The 24244-nt window shown below is 43.8% G+C and overlaps 1 protein-coding gene and 1 long non-coding RNA gene across 5 annotated transcripts in view; both read left to right on the top strand.

Moving 5' to 3' along the window:
- The window catches only part of slc12a3 (solute carrier family 12 member 3), a 143158-nt gene extending 136195 nt beyond the window's left edge, over positions 1-6963 (top strand). For all 4 annotated transcript variants that reach the window (XM_072518420.1, XM_072518421.1, XM_072518419.1 and 1 more), the window contains 5 exons: positions 1087-1198; positions 2965-3051; positions 3184-3319; positions 3691-3758; positions 5489-6963. In XM_072518420.1, the coding sequence (XP_072374521.1) occupies positions 1087-1198; positions 2965-3051; positions 3184-3319; positions 3691-3758; positions 5489-5630 (545 nt within the window). In that variant the 3' untranslated portion in view covers positions 5631-6963. The remainder of the gene's footprint in view (positions 1-1086; positions 1199-2964; positions 3052-3183; positions 3320-3690; positions 3759-5488) is intronic.
- Positions 6964-15010: 8047 nt separating this feature from the next.
- On the top strand, positions 15011-17838 carry LOC140430734 (uncharacterized). The gene is made up of 2 exons (XR_011949517.1): positions 15011-16387; positions 16812-17838. It is a non-coding gene; the product is annotated as an uncharacterized lncRNA (long non-coding RNA).
- The last annotated feature ends 6406 nt before the right edge of the window (positions 17839-24244 follow it).

Genomic DNA, 24244 nt, shown 5'->3' with positions numbered 1-24244 from the left:
CCCTTCATAATTTTGAAGAAGGTCATGAGGGTTATCCAGGTGTTCTGGGCAATATTTATTTACCCCTCAGTCAAATCACAAAATCATTATCTGGTCATTGCTGTTTGTAGGAGCTTGCTGTGCACAAATTGGCTGTGATGTTTCCTCCATTACAACACTGACTTCACTTGCAGGGGGTGGTTTCAGAGAATACTTCACTGACTGTACTGTGCTTTGGGACACATTGAGGTTATAAAAGATACAATATAAATGCAAGTCTATCTTTCTTTCATGTAGTCGGTAACATGTGTTCTCCTGAAGCTTTGCTTGGCTATCTTAGTGAATTAGAGTGAGAATTCGCAGAGTTTCTCCTAAATCTGTCTTGTTATTTTTTCCCTGCACTGTATTTTGCCTCTCCCATTAAGACCGTGTAATTAGGGAGATGGTAAACCGGTGATGGACAACCTAGGCAAAGGGTTCTGTCAGTGTTGTGAAAAATCAGCATGCATTTCACTTGCATGCATATCACTTCAGTCATACCGGTAGGAAAATAACTACGTGGATGGAAATCAGTGGAATGTGACAACCCTTAGCGTAGACAACGGTCAACAAAATGTCTCATGGCCCGCACTCAAACACAGATGGGCCGCATTTGGCCTCTAGGCCGCAAGTTGACCACCACGGACTGAGTTTGATGGATTGAGTGATTTTTATATCCCCTGCCTGCTCCTCGTCTGCCTGTGTTAGTCTGCTTTGTTTAATGATTTATGAGCAACAGATAGCGATGTTCTAAATTTATATCTTTATCTTGTGCTCTTTGATCCCTCGAGGTCTAAAGTCATGCATGACATGTTCCTAAGATAGACTGATAACTTGTTTCGAGGTCACTGTCAGTGATGTTCTGATCTGCCACCTCAGGGGTGTTCGAGAAATCTCCATCTGATCTCACTCCTGTCAAGCCGGAATACAGCATGACCATGATTGGCATTTAAACAACATGGGGAAGTGATTAGAGCTGCAAATGAGTATTGCAGGACCTCAAAGTGCCAAGCCAACGTGTCCCATTGTCACACTTGTTGTACTAATCTTTGTTTTTTATCACTGTAGGCCTCACCCTCTTAATCCCATATTTGCTCACTCGCAAGAAGAGGTGGCGCAATTGTAAGGTTCGTGTGTTTGTGGGAGGTCAGATGAATCGTATGGATGAGGAGAGAAAGGCGTAAGTACACCAGAATCTGAATTAGTTTGTGCCTGTTGTCTGGCTAAGATAGCGTTGTTTTGAGTGAACACCACGCAGACCTTGTGATGACAAATTCTCCTCTTCACAAGGTCAGTTTTAGGCTAAGGGATGAATGAGATTATCAAATCATGGATGTGGGTGGCGCTGGCAAGACCAATATTTGTTACCCATCCCTAATTGCCCGTGAGAATGTGTTGGTGACAATTGAGTGGCTTGTTGGGCCATTTCAGAGAGCAGTTCAGAGTTAATGATACTGCTGTCGATTTAGAGTCACATCTAGGCCGCACAGGGTAAGGCCGCAGTACGTAAGGACAGTAGATTTCCATCCCTCAAAGACAACAGTGAACCAGATGGGTTGTTACAAGACTCTGGTAGTTTCATGGTCATTATTGCTGACAATGGCCATTTATTACAGATGTATTTAATTGATTGAATTTAAGTTCCCCAATTGCCGTGGTGGAATTTGCACTCTGGATTATTAGTCCAGTAACATAACCAGAATGTGACCAGACCCATGTTGTGCTGGGTCATGATGTTATAGATTATGGTGACAAACAATTCTGCCTGCGATGAATTTGCCTCACAAATACTCAGTTTTAGGCTGCTTACATCTGTCTAGAATGTCTCGGGAAACATGGTAGTAGTAGTACCCCTTTACATAATCTATTGTGTCCTTATAGTGAAGACACTAGGTAAGGATTCTCCAGTGAACCCATATGGTGTGGACTCTGCTACTCAGTTAGTGATACTGTGTATCCAAGATTTTACTTCCCACAGCCCAAACTTAGTTGGCAATGTTGGTGCCTTTACCCTCTATGTGAATGGAACAGCAATTTTATTGCCTATCCCCTCAATATATTACAACAAACAAAATAACCACAAGTACAATTACATAGCGGGCATGTTATGAAATATAATCCAAAATTAAATGACATGTTATGTCCTCATTGCTTTAGTTTGGCACACATCATTATGCAGATATATTGATGGCTTTAGCGCCATGTATTTCTAATCATACATTTGCTGTAATTGTATTGAGTTAATTCTCATGAGTCCATAACCTTAGCGTTTTTTGGACGGGAGGTTCTTACTGTTTGTCACAAGATGCTTAACAAGTAAGTAACTGTAATCAGGGAGGTGGTGGTGTAGTCATATTGTCACTGGACTAGTAAACCAGAGACCCAAACTAATGCTCTGGGGACCTAGGTTCAAATCCCATCACTGCAGATGGTGAAACCTGAATTCAATAAAAATCTGGAATTAAAAGTCTAATGATGACGGTGAAGTGATTGTCGATTGCCATAAAAACCCATCTGGTTCACTAATGCCCTTTAGGGAAGGAAATCTGCTGTCCTTACCTGGTCTGGCCTAACATGTGACTCTAGACCCACAGCAATGTGGTTGATTCTTAACTGCCTCCCTCAAGGGCAATTAGGGATGGGCAATAAATGCTGGCACAACCTGCAACACCCATATCTCATGAACACATTTTTTTAAATCCAAAAATCAAATAAAACCAGCCTCCAAAACTTCACCAATTTTTTTAAGTACATAATTATGATGTTTAATTTTGTACTCCTTAAAATAGTGATGGCGACAAGTGGTGGAAAACGGATTTGTCCCTACTTTAGGCTGCTTAATATTGGTCAGTCGCTCCTAGGTCAGGTCTCATTGCCAATATTAAAAAAGAAAGTTCTACAATTTTCCCATCAACAGCTGGAGTAACAGCGCTCTCTCTGTCTTAGGATGATTACTCTCTTAAGGAAATTCCGTCTTGGTTTCCATGAGGTCCATGTCCTTCCGGACATCAACCAGAAACCGCGTCCTGAACAGTAAGGAATATTTCAGCATGATTCCTGTAGTTCTTCTAACCCTCTGCAACATAAAAGGTGATAGTGATTCTAGTTACAGCTCTTTGATTTTATAAGCCTTCCTTTCATTCCCCACACCTCCCTGTGTTGTAGTTTAAAGCGATTCGAGGATTTGATTGCTCACTACAGACTGAATGATGGCTTCAAAGATGAAACCATTGTTAACGAGCTGAGGAAAGATTGTCCTTGGAAGATCTCAGATGAGGAGATTAAGAGCAACAAGACAAAAGTATGTAAAGATCAGATTGGAGATTCTGTTCGGTTACTGGTGTTTAATCAAAGATGACTTGATATGTTGGAGTTAGTCTGATTGTGGACTGGAATGGCTAAGGGATCAGTGAGTGGTGAGACGATATTGATGCAGAAACCCAAATTGCCCTTCTCAGAAAAGCATGTTTGTGACAAGCTCTAACAAAGTGTAACATATTAAATAAACTCAGCAATAGGGCTTCTAGTGTTAATGTGTACCACCAACATTTTTCCACTTGATTTATTTATGTATCAATTACAGTCCTGGATCAAGGTTATGCTTCTGCGAACCTGGAATTGAGAAAATGATTGCTATGGGAGATATTCATATTCTGCGTGTTTTCTTTGCAGTCGCTCCGGCAGGTCAGACTGAACGAGATATTATTGGATTACTCCCGTGATGCTGCACTTATAGTTGTGTAAGTATGAAAATGTCTGAGCCATATTAATACTGTATCTACCAGGGCACGTCAAAGGCTGGGAATCCTACTGACCCCCCAAAGCCTTTCCACCATTTACAAGGCAGAAGTCAGGAATGGGATACTCTCCACTTGCCTGGATGAGTGCAGCTCCAGCAATACTCAAGAAGCTCGACACCATCCAGGACAAAGCAGCCCGCTGGATTGCTCCTCCTTCCACAAAAATTCAAACCATCCACCACCGATGAACAGTGACAGCCATGTGTACCATCTACAAGATGCACTGCAGTAACTCACCAAGGTTCCTTAGACAGCACCTTCCAAGCCCAAAACCACTACCATCTAGAAGAACAAGAGCAGCAGATACCTGGGAACCACACCACCTGGAGGTTCCCCTCCAAGTCACTCACCACCCTGACTAGGAAATATATCGCTGTTCCATTCACTCTCGCTGTGACAAAATCCTGGAACTCCCACCCTAACAGCACAGTGGGTGTGCCTACACCTCCAGGACTGCAGCAGCACCACCTGCTGAAGGGCAACTAGGGATGGGCAATAAAATGCTGCCCAAATCCGTAAATTAATTTTTTTTTAAAACCTGTTTACTGTGATCTCCAGCTTGAACTATTTTTGTCCCTTCCTCTGTGTTCAGTCAGTCAGACCTGTACTCTAAAACATTTAATTACTATGGGCTGGAATCTCCGCAGACCCGCGGCGAAATCGCATTTGGCGCAGGGACGGAGAATCCACTTTTACACGAGAATCGGGCCCGGCGCCGCTCCTGCGATTCTCCGGTCCCCGGAGAATCACTCGCACTCTATTTACGCGCCGTGGCTGGGGGGGGGGGGGGCCATTGCCAGAGGCCCTCCCAGCGATGCTCCGGTCCTGACCGGCCGAATTCCCGATGGCGTGGTTATAACCACGTCTGGCCGGTCGAGACTCAGTCCGAGGCTGCCCTGGTAGGGGGCGGGGGATCAAGTACCGGGGGGGGGCCTGATGGGCAGCCGGGTGGGCGATCGGGCGAGTTAAATGGAGTGGCGCGGGGCAGATCGTTGGGACCTTGTTTTGTTGGTCCAGGTCCGCCGGCTGAGTCCATATTCTATGGAAGTTATGAAGTTCTTAAATATATGAGGGTATAAACCTTTGTTTGAAAAATAGAATTGAAATGATGACAGGAAAATATAAAATACCAATTTACCTGTAGCTTGATCAAATTTTCAACTGGTCAATACCGTCTGTTTCTATCCATGCCTCTCTGAGATGAGTTGAGGTTTGGATTGTTTAAATTTTTCTTAAAATTCTCTGCACTACATATATCAAGATGCCTTCACTTGATCAAAGCTTGTTTAAGAAATGTCTGCCATTCACTCTCAGTATTGCCTGTGAAAATACCATTGACAGAGGGGACATCTTCCCTATCACAGAAAATTGTCCACGTCTCCCTTCCTCTTTAGTCATGTACTGTTTTTGGATCTTTAAAATTCTTTTCATAGGTCTGATGATTTTTCAAGTATATTCAAGTTAAAATAATGCTTCATAATTATTTGATTTTAAAAAAAAGAAATGAATAACAGTGGTGAGATTCCATATTTAAGTTACATTAACCAAAATTAGTGCTCTCTAAATGTTTGAGGTGTTAGAATTCTCAATGAGCACGTTTATTATTTTACATTGCTGGGGTTCTGTTGAGTGAAATTTGATATTGTGCGGTTCTTTATTATTTTTTTCAGTACCATGCCTGTTGCAAGAAAGGATAAATGCCCAAGCACACTGTACCTGGCGTGGCTGGAGACACTTTCTCAGGACTTGCGTCCCCCTGTCCTCTTAATCAGAGGAAACCAGCAAAATGTCCTGACCTTCTACTGTCAATAACACTGGCTCAAGGACTGGTCATTTATTTACTTCAACACACTTGAAATGAATATTTGCACAAACATTTGACACCACACAATCAATAGCATGTTGAAATCAATCTGTAAAGCTGCATCAAGTTTTGTAAATCTGAGTGTTCAAGATTGGAAAGCATAAAATCAGTGGCTTGAGAATATAAGACCAGAGAAAATATAAGTTAAAACAACCATGAAAGGAGATTCTATGATGAAAATATCATGAAAGGACAACAAAACTTAACAAAGCTATAGGATGTGATTTTACACTTTTGTGATAACAGTGTCACTGTGACAAAGGTAAATTGTCCCTCCTCATTATCCTTGCCTTGGGGCTGGTTTAGCACACTGGGCTAAATCGCTGGCTTTTAAAGCAGACTAAGCAGGCCAGCAGCACGGTTCAATTCCTGTACCAGCCTCCCCGAACAGGCGTTGGAATGTGGTGACTAGGGGCTTTTCACAGTAACTTCATTGAAGCCTACTTGTGACAATAAGCGATTTTCATTTCATTTCATTTTTCATTGTCCTGCCTGCAACTTTGACATGATTGAGCACACCATTCCCCTGCAATTCTTTCCATTGACATCCAGCTGGATAGGACTGCTCTCACCTGGTTCTATTCTTATCTATCTAACCGGGTATTACTTGAAACGGCTTCTCTTCTTTTTCCTGCATCATTATCTCTCGTATCGCAAGGATCTATTCTTGGCTTTCTCTTATTTCTCATCTACATGCTGACCTCGGCAATATCATCTGAAATTACAGCATTAATTATCACGTACATCAACACAAAGTTCTACCTCACCATCAGCTCTATCAACTCCTCCCATTATTGCTAAATTATCAAACTTCCTATCCAATATCCAGGACTGGATAAGCAGAGGTTTCCTCCAATTAAAAACTGGGAAAACTGAAGTCAATGCTTTCCATTCCTGCCACAAATGCCATTCCTGAATTATACCAAGTACATCCCACTTCCTGGTAACAGTCTCAGATTAATCTGTTTGTGTAGTGATACGTATATATAGAGGTATTTAAAGGGTTAATGACTACATCATAGTGTAAGACAACCACTAGATGGCAGCACTAGATTCATGTATAAATATGTGAACTCAAAGGATCTTGTGTCTCTTCGAACCAGGAGTGACTAGACAGCAGTGCGTTAGAGAGATAGATAATAGCAGAGTTAGCATGTGTAGTTAAACATAGTTAATACTTTATTCTGAATTACTTATTCACTAGTTATAGTTCTGTAAGAGTGAACAAACTCTACATTATTCAATTCGTTATTCATTAAACCTATTTTGCTTTGAGTTAAAGATTAGTGGTTTCTTGAGAATCACACCATCAGATCATTCTGGAAATATAAAGCAAAGAGTAACGACATATTACTAACAAGTAATATAATAAAAGATACATATCAGTACAGTTTGTAACCTTGGTGTCAAATGTGACCCTGAGATTAGCTTCTGGCTTCCTATTCATGTCATAACTAAGACCACCTATTTCCATCTCCGTAATATCATTGGACTTTACCCCCTGTCTCAGCTTATCTGCTGAAACCATCACTCTTGCCTTTGTTACTTCCAGATTCGACTCTTCCAAACACTCCTCCTTATTGGCCTCCCACGTTCCACCTTGAGATAATCGAAAACTCTGCTGCCCCTTTCTTAACTTGCAGCAAGTCCTGTTCCCGTCTCACCCTTTGCTCGCTGACCTACTTTGGCTCTTGGTCAAGCAACACCCTGATTTTAAAATTCTCTTCCTTGTTTTCAAATTCACCCCTGACTTTGCCACTCCCATTGCTGTACTCTCCACCCGCTCCACGACCCTTTGAAATATCTGTGCTGGTATAATTCTTACCTCTTTGACATCTCCAGTTTTCTACCACTGGTGGCTGTATCTTCAGTTGCCTCGGCCCCAAGCTCTTGAATTCTCTCCCTCCACCTCTCTACCTCACTTTTCTCCTTTGAGACGCTCCCTGAAATCTACCTGGTTGGCCTTGTTGAAGACTAGGACCTCAGACCTGGTGCCAGAGTCTACAAAGCAGTAATGATACTTGTCCTCCTATATGGCTCAGAGGTATGGCCCACGTACAGCAAGCAAACCCCTGGAGAAGTACCGCCAGCACTGCGTCCGCAAGAACCTGCTAATCCATTGGCAGGATATGCGCACCAATGTCTATGTTCTCACTCGGCCAACATCACCATCATCAAAACATTGACCATACTTGATCAGCTCCGCTGGGCGGGCCACATCGTCTGCATGCCTGACTCATAGACTCCTGAAACAAGCTCTCTACTCACAACTTCAACACAGCAAGGGAGCCCCAGGAGGGCAGAGGAAACTTTTCAAGGACACCCTCAAAGTCTCCTTGAAAAAGTGCAGCATCCCTCCCGACACCTGGGGAATCACAGGCCCGAGACCATCCGAAGTGGAGGAAAAACATCAAGGAAGGAGATTAACACTTCGCTTTTCATTACCCGAGCAAGCTGAAGTCAAGCGTTGACAATGAAAGGAGCGCACGACAACCCAAGTATCCCACCCACCCACCTCTCCAACCACCGTCTGCCCCACCTGTGACAGAGACGGGATGTCATTCATTGGACGCTCCGGTGTTCTCCGACAAGTCCCGAAAGACATGCTTGTTAGGTGACTTGGACATTCTGAATTCTCTTTTTTTTTACTGGTTTTATTTTTTTTAAATAAATTTAGAGTAACCAATAATTTTTTTTCGCAATTAAGGGGCAATTTTAGTGTAGCCAATCCTCCTAACCTACACATGTTTGGGTTAATCATAGAATTTACAGTGCAGAAGGAGGCCATTCGGCCCATCGAGTCTGCACCGGCTCTTAGAAAGAGCACCCTACCCAAGCCCACACCTCCACCAGGGACTGGTTTAGCACACTGGGTTAAATCGCTGGCTTTTAAAGCAGACCAAGCAGGCCAGCAGCACGGTTCGATTCCCGTACCAGCCTCCCTGAACAGGTGCCGGAATGTGGTGACTAGGGGCTTTTCACAGTAGCTTCATTTGAAGCCTACTTCTGACAATAAGCGATTTTCATTTCATTTCACCCTCTCCCCATAACCCAGTAACCCCACCTAACACTAAGGGCAATTTTTGGACACTAAGGGCAAATTAGCATAGCCAATCCACCTAACCTACACATCTTTGGACTGTGGGAGGAAACCGGAGCACCCGGAGGAAACCCACGCACACACTGGGAGAACGTGCAGACTCCACACAGACAGTGAACCAAGCCGGAATCAAACCTGGGACCCTGGAGCTGTGAAGCAATTGTGCTAACCACTATGCTACCGTGCTGCCCTGTTCTGTGTTGTGGGAGTGAAGCCCACGCAGACAGTGATCCGGGGCCAGCATTGAACACGGGTCCTCCGCGTCGTAGGCAGCAGTGCTAACTACTGTGCCATCGTGCCGCCCGTAAAATGTTTTTATTTATTTATTTTTAAAAAACATTTAGAGTACTCAATTCTTTTTTTTTCTAATTAAGGGGCAATTTAGCGTGGCCAGTCCACCTAACCTGCACATCTTTGGGTTGTGGGGATGAAACCCACGTAAAATGTTTTTATTAAGGCATTTGTATATATACATCAAACACAACCATAACTAAAAAGAGAGAAAACAGGAATTCACATAGTAAATAAATATCTAACACTCCACTGTCCACCCTCCCCAACATTACCCTCCACCTATCCAACCTCTTCCCCCCCCGCCCACCCCCCTCCACCCGCTGACTTCTTAACTATTCTTGACGTAGTTGAAAAACGGTTTCCATCTCCGGGCAAACCCCTCCACAGTCCCTCTCAAGGCGAACTTTATCTTTTCCAACCTGAGGATTTCCGCGAGGTCACACGCCCGGTTTGGGAGACCCAAGTCCTTCCATTCCAGCAAGATCTGTCTGCGGGCTACCAGGGAGGCAAAGGCCACTCCAAAGATTGCCACTTCTGGACTCGGGACCACCTTCACCCACAACACCGCAGACATAACATCTGCAAACCCCTGTCAGAATCCCTCCAGCTTCGGACAGGCCCACTCGCGCACCGCCGACACCTATCGTCCACCACCTCAAAAAACCTGCTCATTCTTCCCACCGTCATGTGTGCCCTGTGGACCACCTTGAATTGAATAATGCTAAGCGACATTCTGAATTCTCCCTCAGTGTACCTGAACAGGCGCCGGAGTGTGGCGACTAGGGGATTTTCACAGTAACTTCATTACAGTACAAAGTCTTACAACACCAGGTTAAAGTCCAACAGGTTTGTTTCGATGTCACTAGCTTTCGGAGCGCTGCTCCTTCCTCAGGTGACTGCAGAGGTCTGTTCCAGAAACACATATATAGACAAATTCAAAGATGCCAAGCAATGCTAGGAATGCGAGCATTAGCAGGTGATTAAATCTTTACAGATCCAGAGATGGGGTAACCCCAGGTTAAAGAGGTGTAAATTGTATCAAGCCAGGACAGTTGGTAGGGTTTTGCAGGCCAGATTATTACAGTGTTAATGTAAGCCTACTTGTGACACTAATAAAGATTATAAACTGAAATGAGTTCCTACTAATGCCAGATCCCTGTTCCTACGAATGCCAATTCCCTATTCTGATGTCCTTGTTACTTGATCTGTCTTTGAGTAACTGCACCGGGTCAACAGCGCCACCTACTGGGAGATATTCCCTTTGATACTGTTACTTGATTGAGCACAGAAGAGTAATTATTGAAATTAGAATAATAATAAGTAGGCCATCTGGAAATTCTTCTTCAGAGAAAGGTTGGGAGAAATCTGGATCGCTCCCCTCTGAAAGGCTGTGGATGCTGGCTCCAATGGAGCTTTCCATATGAACAAGGAACGGGTAGGCCATTCTTCCACTCAAGCCTGCTCCGCTGTTTCATAAGATCCTGGGTGATCTGATAGCGACCTCAAGTCTGCATCCCACCTACTCCCGATAGCCTATCACCCCCTTGCTAACCAAGAATCTATGCACCTCTGTCTTAAAAATAGTCAATGACTCTGCTTCCAGCACCTTTTCGGGAAGAGAGTTCACAACCCTCTGAGTGAAAACATTTCTCCGCATCTCTCCTTATTTTTAAACGGTGATCCCGAGGCTGAGATTGACATACTATTGTTGGATAAGTGAATGAAATAAAATGGGAAAAAACGCATAAAATGGAGTTAAGGTGCAGATCAACCCTGATGGAACTGAATGCTAGAACAGAATCAAGGGGCTGAATGGACTACTCCTGTTGTTATGAAAATTTTATGCAAAAATGATCGAGGAAAGAAAAGGCCTGTGACAGTACATGCTTTTTTTAACAAGCTTTACCCTCCCGTGGTCTTTAATGATTTTCAGCCTACTGCTATTATATTCTCTTCTATTCAATTTTATACTTTTTTTTTGTTATCCATATTCCTTTGGTGGAATATGGTTAGGTGGAATTGGTTAGGTGGATTGGCCATGCTAAATTGCCCTTAGTGTCCAAAATTGCCCTTAGTGTTGGGTGGGGTTACTGGGTTATGGGGATAGGGTGGAGGTGTTGACCTTGGGTAGGGTGCTCTTTCCAAGAGCCGGTGCAGACTCGATGGGCCGAATGGCCTCCTTCTGCACTGTAAATTCGATGATAATCTATGATAATCTATGATAATCCTGTTAAATATTTTCTTTGTATCTATGGTTTCAGCCTAAACTACAATGGGATATGTTCAGGAATTTCACCCAGCTACCAGATTGGAACTGCATGAAATGTGGGAACAAGAGTGAGCCATTCGGCCCCTTCATACCAGTTCTGCTTTTCACTTAGGGCAGGATTGCAAATGTTTCTATCCCAACAATTGTCTGTCTCAAGGTAAAGCTTAAGTGAATGGGGCACTGAGCTCCCCATCAGCAATTTCTGAGGAATTTTGTAAGGATCAAGTCGGTGCAACAAAATATGAAGTCAGAAGGTTGACAAAGTGTAGAATGAAAAAGAAATTTGGAAATCTTTAATTGTCGGATGAAAGAATTCAATTGATCAAAAATATTTAACTGAATGAACAGTAGTTGATCCTGTGCAGTCTCCTATTACTCTGCAGTGGTTGTAATGGAGCAAGGAATTAAACACAGCTTTTTAAAAAGAATAAAGAGTCATCTTGTGCTTTAATTAGCTCTGTGTCTTCTCCCCTGGTTATAAATGCTGCTGAGATGTGTATAATTATAAAGAGTCCTATATAATGAATTTTATATTAGTCACAGTTGTACTTTGAGAACAGCGATATGATTAGATCCTGTGAGGTGCATGCTAATGCAACTATTTTGCATTGTCAGATCTGATTAATTGTATTCTCCAGAGAGATCTCATTGCCCAGTTGGGATCTTGCAATGTTTCGCATCTCGCAGATCTGCATCTGGACAATCGCAGGTTAATTTGTTATTCAAAGCACAATGTTCCGAAAGACAGTACAATTAATTAAAAGGAGGACGACTTGCATTTATAAAGGGGCTTTCAGGACCACAGGATGTCCCAAAGCACTTTACAGCCAATGAAGTACTTTTGAAGTGTAGTCACTGTTGTAATGTGGGAAATGCAGCAGCCAATGTGTGCACAGCAAGATCCCACCAACAGCAATGTGATAATAGTGTGGAACGTCAGAAGGACATAGACAAGTTGATGGCATGGGCTGGCAGGTGGCTGATGAAGTTCAAAGCAGAGAAGTTTGAAGTGATGCATTTTGGTAGGACGGACATGCAGAGACAATATAAAATAAGGGGTAAAATTCTTAAAGGGGTGCAGGAGCAGAGGGACCTGGATGTATTTGGCATATATCATTGACAGTAGCGGGACAGGTGGGGAGCGCGTTTAATAGAACATTTAGTATTCTGGGCTTTATTAATAGGTGCATAGATTACAAGAGCAAGGAGGTTATGCTGAACTTGTACAAGACATTATTTGGAGCTCATCTGGAACATTGTGTACAGTTCTGGGCAGTACACTACAGGAAGGATGTGAACGCATTGGAGAGAGTGCAGAAGAGATTTACAAGAATGGTTCCAGGGATGAGAAACTTTAGTTATGGGGATAGACTGGAGAAGTTGGGACTGTTCTCCTTGGAGACAGGAAGGCTAAAAGGAGATTTGATTGAGATGTTCACAATCATGTGAGGGCTGGACGGAATAGAGAGAAGCTGTACCCCCTCATGAAAAGATCAAGAACGAGAGGGCACAGATTTAAAGTGTTTTGTAAAAGAAGCAAATGTGATGTGAGGAAAAACTTTATCACACAGCGAATAGATCGGGTCTGTAATGCACTGCCTAGAAGTGAGGCAGGTTCAATTGAGGCATTCAAGAGGACATTAGATGAAATGAATAGAAACAATGTGGAGGAGTATAAGGAAAAGGCAGGGGAATGGCACTAAGTCAGAGTGCTCGTTTGGAGAGCTGGTGCAGACATAATGGGCCAAATGGCCTCCTTTGGCAGTGTAATGATTCTGTAATGGCCAGATTATCTGTTTTGGTGATTTTGATGGGCGATAAATATTTTTGAGGACATCAGGATTCCTTTGAAACACATTGAAAAATCTTTTGCATCCACCTCAGAGAGCAGACTGGGCCTTGGATTAACATCTCATCTAAAAGAACTGCTTGGCAGTCTTAGCTTAGATTTTTGTGTTCATGTCTCTGGAGTGGGACTTGAATCCACTGTAGAGATGAGAGTGCGACCCACTGAATGAATGAAATGATAAATGCGTTGACTATTTGCCTTCTCTTTGCATCTGCCGGTGAGGTTTATCTTGCTCAAATATGACCGCAAAATTTTCTTTCTATCCTCATCCAATAATCCAAACCACAGAATGTCTTCTACATTACTCATTGTCCAGTATATCAGTGTATTTACCTGATTTTCTTTTGAGTAAGCAATTCGTTGACATCCTTTTGTAGGCACCATGTGCAAAAACGTGTCACCTTGTTAGTTGAAGTCATTGTTACAGATATTTCTACTATTTTAACACCAAAATAAACTGTATAGCCAAACACAGGCACAGTAGACACACAACTTGTTTTAGTAGAATTGGTTCCCTGGTAACCAAAAATAAAAATAATAATAATCTTTATTAGTGTCACAAGTAGGCTTATATTAACACTGCAATTAAGTTTTTAAAAAAATTTAGAGTACCCAATTCTTTTTTTCCAATGAAGGGGCAATTTAGCGTGGCCAATCCATCTAGCCTGAACATTTTTTGGGTTGCGGGGGCGAAACCCACGCAAACACGGGGAGAATGTGCAAAGTCCACACGGACAGTGACCCAGAGCCGGGATCGAACCTGGGACCTCGGTGCCGTGAGGCAACCGTGCTAACCACTTGCGCCACCATGCTGCCCTCAAGAAGGGGCAATTTAGCGTAGCCAATCCACCTACTCTGCACATCTTTTTGGGTTGTGGGGATGAGACCCACGCAAACACAGGGAGAATGTGCAAAATCCACATGGACAGTGACCTGAGGCCTGGATCGAACCCAGGTCATCGACGCCATGAGGCAGCAGTGCTAACCACCGCCACCGTGCCACCCTGCACTGCAATTCTGATTTGATTTGATTCATTGTCACGTACCGAAGTACAGTGAAAAGCATTTTTCTGCGGCCAAGGGAACGTACACAGTACTTACATAGTAGACAAAAAAAAAATAATCAACAGAGTACATTGACAAATGGTACATCGACAAACTGTGATTGGTTACAGTGCGGAACAAGGGGCCAAACAAAGTAAATACATGAGCAAGAGCAGCGTAGGACGTCATGAATAGTGTTCTTACAGGGAACAGATCAGTCCGAGGGAGAGTCGTTGAAGAGTCTAGTAGCTGTGGGGAAGAAGCTGTTCCTATGTCTGGATGTGCGGGTCTTCAAACGTCTGTATCTTCTGCCTCATGAAGGGTCTGCAAGAAGGCAAAGCCTGGTTCGGAGGGTTCTCCGATAATGTGAAAATTCCCTAGTCGCCACAGTCCGGCGCCTGTTCGGGTACACTGAGGGAGAATTCAGAATGTCCAATTCACCTAATAAGCACACCTTTCGGGACTTTCCAATAAAACAATTTACAATTGCCTGTTCTATTTATATTCCTCCCCACCATAGTCACTACCAATGATTATCAGCCACAAATTAAAACAGAAAATGCTGGAAACACTCAGCAGGTCAGGAAGCATTTGTGGAGGGAGGAACAGATTTAATGTTTTGGGTAGATGACCTTTCATCAGAGGTTATTTGACATGAAACATTGACTGGGATTTTACAGCCATGCAACAAGCCATTCAAATCTCCATTGGCTTTGGTGGGATCAGAATATCCTGCCAATGGAAGGGGCTGGAAAATCCCACTCAACTCTGTTTATCTCTCCGCAGATGCTAACTGGCCTGCTGAATATTCCCAGCATTTTCTGTTTTACCCCTGTCCAATGGAGTTGAAAAATCCAAAAGATTGCCAAAGCTTCAAACCAGTGTTCCACTTACTGTTACGATCCTTGTAGAGCCCCAATAACTTTTAAAAAGAGACACAAATTTCCCAGTGACGGACAGAAATCATCAACTGACAAAATTTCATGTTTTAAGACTTCTATTGTAACAGACTAAAATAAATACAGACTAAACTTTACTTAGACGTCAACTAATACACTAAACTACAAAGTAGGTACTTTACTCTTTAAATAGTTTACACAACTTAAAATCCCTTGCCACACTTATACATTACACCACAATCTCAGCAGATATTTGGCCTTGTAAATAAAGTCATAAATGCCCCCTTGCTCTCTAGCAGGGTCTGTTCTCCCTGCCACACCAAGGTGAGTCTTCCAGTATCCTATTAAAAGTTCCATCACTCAAATTCCTAAGAACTACCAGTAACAAGGGACCCTCTGGTGATTCCTTGATCTTTACATCTGTCTAAGTCTTGAGCCTTCATCAGGGAATCCCTACTCACCAGCATTCTGCTTGGTGGCAAACACAAGTTACAGTCTTTCCTGCTGCTTGGCAGGACAGCTGCTATTTTCTGCTTTCCTTTCCAGGTCTCTCGGTCTATCTGAGTATGATAGTCTATATCCAGCAAGACCAGCTGCTCCTTTATTCTGTCAAGATGTGAAAACTGGCCCTTGAGTTCCTATGAATTTTGACCTGGCGTCTCCCCCCAGGACAATAAAAATCACATGGGCATGTCTCCGGGCATAGTTCAATATGATCACCATCCCCCATTCCAGGACATCCTGTTTTAGCTTAAATTAAAAGAGACAATTTAAATCATAACTGCCTTTTAAGGTCACAAAATCATAACACTACACTAATGGATAGGGTTTGGTCAGCCCCTGGATCTGAGAGATTATAAGCACTGTATCTTCCCAAACCATCTGGAAAAGGTCAGTTCAAAGCTCCAAATCTGAATATATTGATCACATTCAACATTGGGATGAAAAATGCAATCAGCAGCCGGTATCCTTTTGGAGACTGACCTTTGAAGGTGGTATGTAAACTTTGTAATGCAAGCAAATAAAATTAATTCTCATGTGTGAATACAATTACGAAATAGACCTTTCGGTGGCTTAATTCGCTTTTTGTATGTCTGCATATTTTATTGTCTATGTCCATATTACATTTCTTCCCCTTCATTACTTTGAATTTATACAGGATCTAAAATATGGGTTAAAGGAGTTGGACACGGTTACTCAATGAAATGGACAGAAAGTTCTGGAGTTACCAGGGGCTGCTGGCTATTGGGGTAAGCGCAGTAGAGCAGAAACCATCTTTAACACAACATGTCCCAAACCAAATCCCAGGGTCAGGGACACTCATCCAGTTGGGGTGGGCCACTGGGACCAAACTCTACCCCAGCTGGCCAATCTCTCCATCAAAGGGACAACTGAGTTCTCTAAAGGACCAAATGGCTCAAAGAAAGAATAATTTTGAATAAAGGCTTTTAAAAGAGCCACTTCGACTGGAGAAGGAGATTAATCCTCTTCAGAATGAATTCTTCACTCTACTGAGAGTCGTGGAGAAAAGGTCGCAACACGGTGCACAACACATAGATCCCAACCACGACTATCGACCATGCCGGTCCCAATCCTGTCTACACCTCCCGCTGCCTCAGGAAGGCAGACAGCATTATCAGAGATCCCTCACACCCAGGCTTTGCCCTCTTCCAGACCCTTCCATCAGGCAGAAGATACAGAAGTTTGAAGACCCGCACATCCAGACATAGGAACAGCTTCTTCCCCACAGCTACTAGGCTCCTCAACGACTCTCCCTTGGACTGAACTGTTTCTTGTAAGACACAATTCACCACGCCCTATGCTGCTCTTTCTCATGTATTTGCTCTGTACGACCCTTGTTCCGCACTGTTAGCAATTACTTATTTGTCGATGTACTTTGTTGATTATTCTTTTTGTCTATTGTATACATACTGTCTATGTCCCCTTGGCCGCAGAAAAATTATTTTCACTGTACTTCGATACATGTGACAATTAATCAATCAATCAATTCTATGAGCCGTAGCTGATGGCTCATTAGCGGGGGAGCTCGTATTCCATGAGCCCATGGGCAGATCAATTGGGTCATCCCCGTGGGCCTCGTGAAGGTTATTAGAAATACACATACTAATTTATTTTCTTTTTTTTAAAAATTCAATTGAGGGGCAATTTATCAAGGCCAATCCACCTACCCTGTACATCTTTGGGTTGTGGGGGTGAGACCAATGCAGACACGGGGAGAATGTGCAAACTCCACATGGACAGTTACCCGGGGCCGAGATCGTCACATACTAATTTCATAACCATATCTCAGGTTCACTTCAGTGCTGTGCGGGATGGCTCCTTCAATGGAGAATGACAGCAAGGGCCAGCCAACGTGGACCCTGATAACAAAACATCTGCAGGACAAGGGCAGCGGATACCAGGGGACACCACTGTGACATTATAGGAAATGTACAGAAGACAAAGGGTCAATGTCATATCATAATTAACCATTAGATGGAGCTAGATGCAGAACTCTATGAAGCAGTGACTCACAGTCTTCTGAGAGAGCTCAAGAGAGCAGTGATAGAGAGTTCAGTACAGTTAAAGATAGAGTGTTGAAACTAGTGTAGTTGAGTGTAGATTATAGATTATTAGATTATTGTTTACTATAGGAGTAAGTAGTCGAGTAGTGTAAATAAAAGTTAACTTTGTTTATGAACTTGGCTTCTGTGGTCTGTGTGAACATTACAACATCCATCCTGAGAACAAGAATCACAAAGAATACCACAACCACCACCTGGAGGTTCGCCTCCAAGTCAACCACCATCCTGACTTGGAAATACAGCACTGCTCCTTCACTGTCACTGGGACAAAATCCTGGAATTCCCTCCCTACCTGCATTGTGTGTATCTATACCTCGGGGACTGCAGCAGACCAAGAAGACAGCCCAGCACCACCTCGTCGAGGGCCAGTCGGGATGGGCAATAAAGGCTGGCACACATCCCGTAAATCAATAAAAGGAAATGACAATGGTGGGAGATTGCCGAATGCCACATCTTCCAGTTTAAACCCTGTGGCCTTCTCATTGAAGCCTGTGCGTGATAATCAGTGGGTTAATACTCCATTGTTGAAATAAAATCAGTGGGTTTAATTCCTGCATTTTGTCAAGTGGATGTTTTGCTTAGATTTGGAGATTCTGGCTTGCAATTCAGAAAATACTGACCGTTTCCACTGACCAGTTCATAAACAGTTGGGGAAACTTTCCCAGGTGGGTGAAGATTAAAAAGGGTTTTGATTAAAAAAAGCATTAAATCATTTTGCTGTTTGATTTTTATCCCTTCCAACTTGTTTCTTTTGAAATCGTGGTCAATTCCAACACCATGTTAAAGGAAGCTTTGAGTTTCCCGGGAAGCTGACAGCGCAGTTGGGTAAAGTTCCCACAAAATCCACCTTGCTGAACAGTTGCTGTTCTGCGGTTCCACAGAAAGAAATGTTACGGTGAGGGACATCGGTTAGAACTGCTTGATTGGAAAAGGATATATTATCCTTTCTTTGTCAATCAATTGTAATTTATTGCTTTTCAGGTGTTGGGGATTACAGCGAGCTGCGTCTTTCTAATCTTTATATCCTACTTGTAAATACATCTCTCAACAGATTTTAAACTGATATGTAAAACCTCTCAGCACTATGCAGAAATATACTGCCATTAAAGGGTAACTGTGTATTCATAGACAAACAAGGCAGTTCTGAAGTGAATCATCCCCTGTTTTTTCTGCTCTCAGAAGTAAAAAGTGCTGTGATAAAACTTGCATCACTGCCGCCCTGCCCAGAAACATGGGTAATGATAATAATCTTTATTATTGTCACAAGTAGGCTTACATTAACACTGCAATGAAGTTACTGTGAAAATCCCCTAGTCGCCACGTTCCGGCGCCTGTTCGGGTACACCGAGGGAGAATTCAGAATGTCCAACTCACCGAACAAGCACATCTTTTGGGACTTGTGGGAGGAAACTGGAGCACCCGGAGGAAACCCACGCAGGCATGGGGAAAGCATGCAGACTCCGCACGGACAGTGACCCAAGCCAGGAATCGAACCCGGGTCCCTGGCGCTGTGAAGCAACAGTGCTAACCACTGTGCTAACGTGTCACCCACATATATTCACTACCAACCTTTCTAAGCTTGGCGCAAGAGATCCCTCTCGTTCTCCACCAGTTTAATTGTTTGTTTTATATCCTGTCCTAGGCGTCTTTGTGAAATTGGTTTCTGACCGACTGCTTGAGGCACCATTCATGCCAAAGTCAGTTTTCCATGCACATGGCGTTAGTCATGTGAACCTTAATGGAACCAGAGAAAGCTGCCACCAGGACCGTGAGTTTAATTAACATAGTGGGCGGAATTCCCTCTCTCTCTTCCCCCCCCCCCCCCCCCACGGCAGTCCCGCCACGCCACCCTGGCACCCACATGCGATTCTTCCCCCCCCCCCCAAAACGGCGCGGCGAGAATCACAGCTGGCCGCTCTAAGAATCACCTCTCGCTGTTTGTAAAGGGCGAACGGCGATTCTCCGGCTCGGATGGGCCGAGCGGTCTGCCCAACACGACAGGTTCCCACCGGCGCCGTCCACACGTCGCTGCTGGCGGGGAGGATGGCAACCGCGCATGCACGGGTTGGCGATGGTCAACCTGCGCATGCGCGGATGACGTCATTTACGTGGCGCCGCTTTTACGCGGCGCCAAGACCCGGTGCGCGTAAATGACGCGGCGCTGCTCCTAGCCCCCCCCCCCAGGGGCGGTAGAATAGGAGTCTGGGAACGGCCTCCGACGCCGGAGTGAAACACTCTGGTTTTCACTCTGGCGTCAGCACTTAGTATCCCGATGGGAGAATTGTGCCCAGTGTTCCTCAACATTAAATGCAAAGGCCACTGAAACAAACCCCGCACTTAGCTCTGGGACTACAATGGTTGCTCAGTGCTGACCAGTATAACCCTAGTGAGGCTGGTCACTCAAATTACTGTGGTCCCGCGGGCAACATGCACGGTTCTCCCAGATCAGAATCCACTTTGTACACGTCTGTATGAACAATTTGAAGACTCATAAAGTCACTGGATCATAACATCAGAGTGATTTGGCTTCTGCCAGCCTTGTTTTGTTTGGGTGCCAGATTTATGTAATGTATTCACACCTGGGTTGGCTCTGCTGTGGCCGTTTTCATTCTGGCTGATGATTTTCCTGTTGTTCCCTATTGCTGTAACTGTAGCTCTTTCGAGTAGCCATTACCTCCGCTGCTCCATTTGTACTACTTACTTGATCCACTATTGCTGATCTTTGCAAAAATTCCAACCATTCTTATGAAAAAACAGAATCTGATATCTGCCTGCCATTACATTTATTTTTGTTGCCATTTGATTACATTCTGATTACTTCTTGCTCTGATATCAGTCTTGGCTCAGTTGTACTGAAGGTCACTCCAGAGATTTGAACACATGGTGCAGCCTGACACTCCATTGCAGCACTGAGAGAGTGTGGCACTGTTGGAGCTGTCAACTTCTGGAGGAACTGCTAAATCTGCCCTCTCAAGTGAACATAAAAGATCCCATGAGACTTCACAAAGAAGAGCAGCCAGCATCTTTATACCAGTGTCCTGCGCAACATTTATCAATCCGCCCACTGAAACAGATTATCTGGTCATTTACTTCATTGCTGTATATGGGACTTTGCTGTATGTATTTCCGTTGTGTTTCCATGCACTATGACAGTGACTACACTCTAAATACCTTATTGACTGTCAAACATGTTGAGAAACCATCCTTAACTGATAGTTGCGTAGTCTGTCTTTCTTCCAGTGATATGGCTGAACGTTCTGTTATGCAAACTCCTAAAACTCCCAGGAGTTAACAGGTGGCTCATTGTCTGGTATTATTCCATCTGGAATAACAGATTGCAAAATGGGATTTAATCTGAAAAGTGACTTGTTTTCCTTCATTTATTACTCAGTCTGTCAATGTCAAATGAATGTCAAGTGAGTTCTCCCAGTGAGCCAGAGAGAAGACAGAGCCAGGAGTGAGACGCAGCAAAGAGTGAGTTTGGGAATTTGAATCGAGGTGGGAATTGAATTGAATTAAATTGAATCAGTAAGGCAGCTCCTTTTAAATTTCAGGAGTTTAAATTAATTTATATTAAGCTAGTATTGGGCAGTGTAGGTTAACAAGGGCTGCCCCACCCACTCACATAACTGGTTGGCAGTTAAGTGTCAGTCACTTCAATCTACTTTGATCTGAAAGCAGGTGGGGGAGGGGAGTCAATTCAGGACAGTTTAAAAAGAGCCACTTGTAAACTCACTCCCAGTGAGTTCTCCCAGTGAGACAGAGAGAAGACAGAGCCAGGAGTGAGACACAGCAAAGAGTGAGTTTGGGAATTTGAATCGAGGTGGGAAATCGAAGCTGGGTGGGGAGGAAGTGCTTTTTATCCCTGGCAAGTGACCGGTAGTTTTTCTGTTTCTTTTCATTGGTATATTTATTCATTTTTTTCTTCATTGTTTATTTGTTTATTTAAATTTTTGGGGGAGGAAATTGAAATTGTTGAAGTTAACTGAAGGTTTAAGACATGGCAGGAGATCTCAGACCCGTGTCATGCTCCTCGTGTGCGATGTGGGAGCTCAGGGACACGTCCACTGTCCCTGGCTCCTTCACGTGCATGAAGTGTGTCCAGTTGCAGCTCCTGTTAGACCGCTTGACGGCTCTGGAGCTGCGGATGGACTCACTTTGGAGCGTCCGCGATGCTGAGGACGTCGTGGATAGCACGTTTAGCGAGTTGGTCACACCGCAGGTGAAAGGTACTGAGGGAGATAGTAAATGGGTGACCAAAAGACAGAGCAAGAGAAGGAAGGCAGTGCAGGTGTCCTCTGCGGTCATCTCCCTGCAAAACAGATATACCGCTTTGGATACTGCTGAGGGAGATGGCTCACCAGGGGAAGGCGGCAGCAGCCAGGTTCATGGCACCGTGGCTGGCTCTGCTGCGCAGCTGGGCAGGAAGAAGAATGGCAGGGCTATAGTGATAGGGGACTCAATTGTAAGGGGAATAGACAGGCGGTTCTGCGGACGAAATCGATACTCCAGGATGGTATGTTGCCTCCCTGGTGCAAGGGTCAAGGATGTCTCGGAGCGGCTGCAGGACATTCTGGGGGGGAAGGGTGAACAGCCAGCTGTGGTGGTGCACATAGGCACCAACGATATATGTAAAAAACGGGACGAGGTCCTACAAGCTGAATTTAGGGAGCTAGGAGTTAAACTAAAAAGTAGGACCTCAAAGGTAGTAATCTCAGGATTGCTACCAGTGCCACGAGCTAGTCAGAGTAGGAATGTCAGGATAGAGAGGATGAATACGTGGCTCGAGAGATGGTGCAAGAGGCAGGGATTCAAATTCCTGGGACATTGGAACCGATTCTGGGGGAGGTGGGACAAGTACAAACCGGACGGTCTGCACCTGGGCAGGACTGGAACTGATGTCCTAGGGGGGGTGTTTGCTAGAGCTGTTGGGGAGAGTTTAAACTAATGTGGCAGGGGGATGGGAACCGATGCAGGAAGTTGGAAGGTAGTAAAACAGGGACAGAAATAAAAGGCAGTAAGGGGGAAAGTGGAAGGCAGAGAAGCCATAGTCAAAAATCAAAAAGGGCGACAGTACAAGGTACAGTGACTGAGGGGAGCTCAGTGAATAGGACCAGGAATACTAAAAGAAATAAAACGGGAAGTGAAAACATTAATGGTAAGCGATGCGGCAGGTTGTTACAGGAAGATGTGGGTTCGACGACAAGGAAAATTAGGAGAAAGGTTAAGAGGAAATATAATTTAGGAGAGGTTACTGATCGAGGTGTTAAGATTCAGAACAGAGGTAAAAAAGCCAACATAAGTGTACTTTATCTAAATGCTCTTAGTATTCGGAATAAGGTAAATGAGTTGATGGCGCAAATCATCATGAATGACTATGATTTAGTGGCCATTACTGAAACATGGTTAAAGGATGGTCACGACTGGGAGTTAAATATCCGAGGGTATCAAACTTTTCGGAAGGACAGAGTGGATGGTAAGGGAGGTGGTGTAGCTCTGTTATTTAAGGATGACATCCGGGCAACAGTAAGGGATGACATCGGTGCTATGGAGGATAAGGTTGAATCCATTTGGGTGGAAATCAGGAATAGTAAGGCGAAAAAGTCACTGATAGGAGTAATCTATAGGCCACCAAATAGTAACATTATGGTGGGGCAGGCAATAAACAAAGAAATAACAGATGCATGTAGAAATGGTACAGCAGTTATCATGGGGGATTTTAATCTATATGTTGATTGGTTTAACCAGGTAAGTCAAGGCAGCCTTGAGGAGGAGTTTATAGAATGTATCCGCGATAGTTTCCTCGAACAGTATGTAATGGAACCTACGAGGGAACAAGCGGTCCTAGATCTGGTCCTGTGTAATGAGACAGGATTGATTCAGGATCTCATAGTTCGGGATCCTCTCGGAAGGAGCGATCACAATATGGTGGAATTTAAAATACAGATGGAGGGTGAGAAGGTAAAATCAAGCACTAGTGTTTTGTGTTTAAACAAAGGAGATTACAATGGGATGAGAGAAGAACTAGCTAAGGTAGACTGGGAGCAAAGACTTTATGGTGAAACAGTTGAGGAACAGTGGAGAACCTTCCAAGTGATTTTTCACAGTGCCCAGCAAAGGTTTATACCAACAAAAAGGAAGGACGGTAAAAAGAGGGAAAATCGACCGTGGATATCTAAGGAAATAAGGGAGAGTATCAAATTGAAGGAAAAAACATACAAAGTAGCAAAGATCAGTGGGAGACTAGAGGACTGGGAAATCTTTAGGGGGCAACAGAAAGCTACTAAAAAAGCTATAAAGAAGAGTAAGATAGATTATGAGAGTAAACTTGCTCAGAATATAAAAACAGATAGTAAAAGTTTCTACAAATACATAAAACAAAAAAGAGTGGCTAAAGTAAATATTGGTCCTTTAGAGGATGAGAAGGGAGATTTAATAATGGGAGATGAGGAAATGGCTGAGGAACTGAACAGGTTTTTTGGGTCAGTCTTCACAGTGGAAGACACAAATAACATGCCAGTG

Source organism: Scyliorhinus torazame, chromosome 10 (assembly GCF_047496885.1).
Source record: "Scyliorhinus torazame isolate Kashiwa2021f chromosome 10, sScyTor2.1, whole genome shotgun sequence".
NCBI classification, from domain to species: domain Eukaryota; kingdom Metazoa; phylum Chordata; class Chondrichthyes; order Carcharhiniformes; family Scyliorhinidae; genus Scyliorhinus; species Scyliorhinus torazame.
Note: the sequence above shows the minus strand (reverse complement) of the source record. Positions and strands in the feature narration are given on the sequence as shown.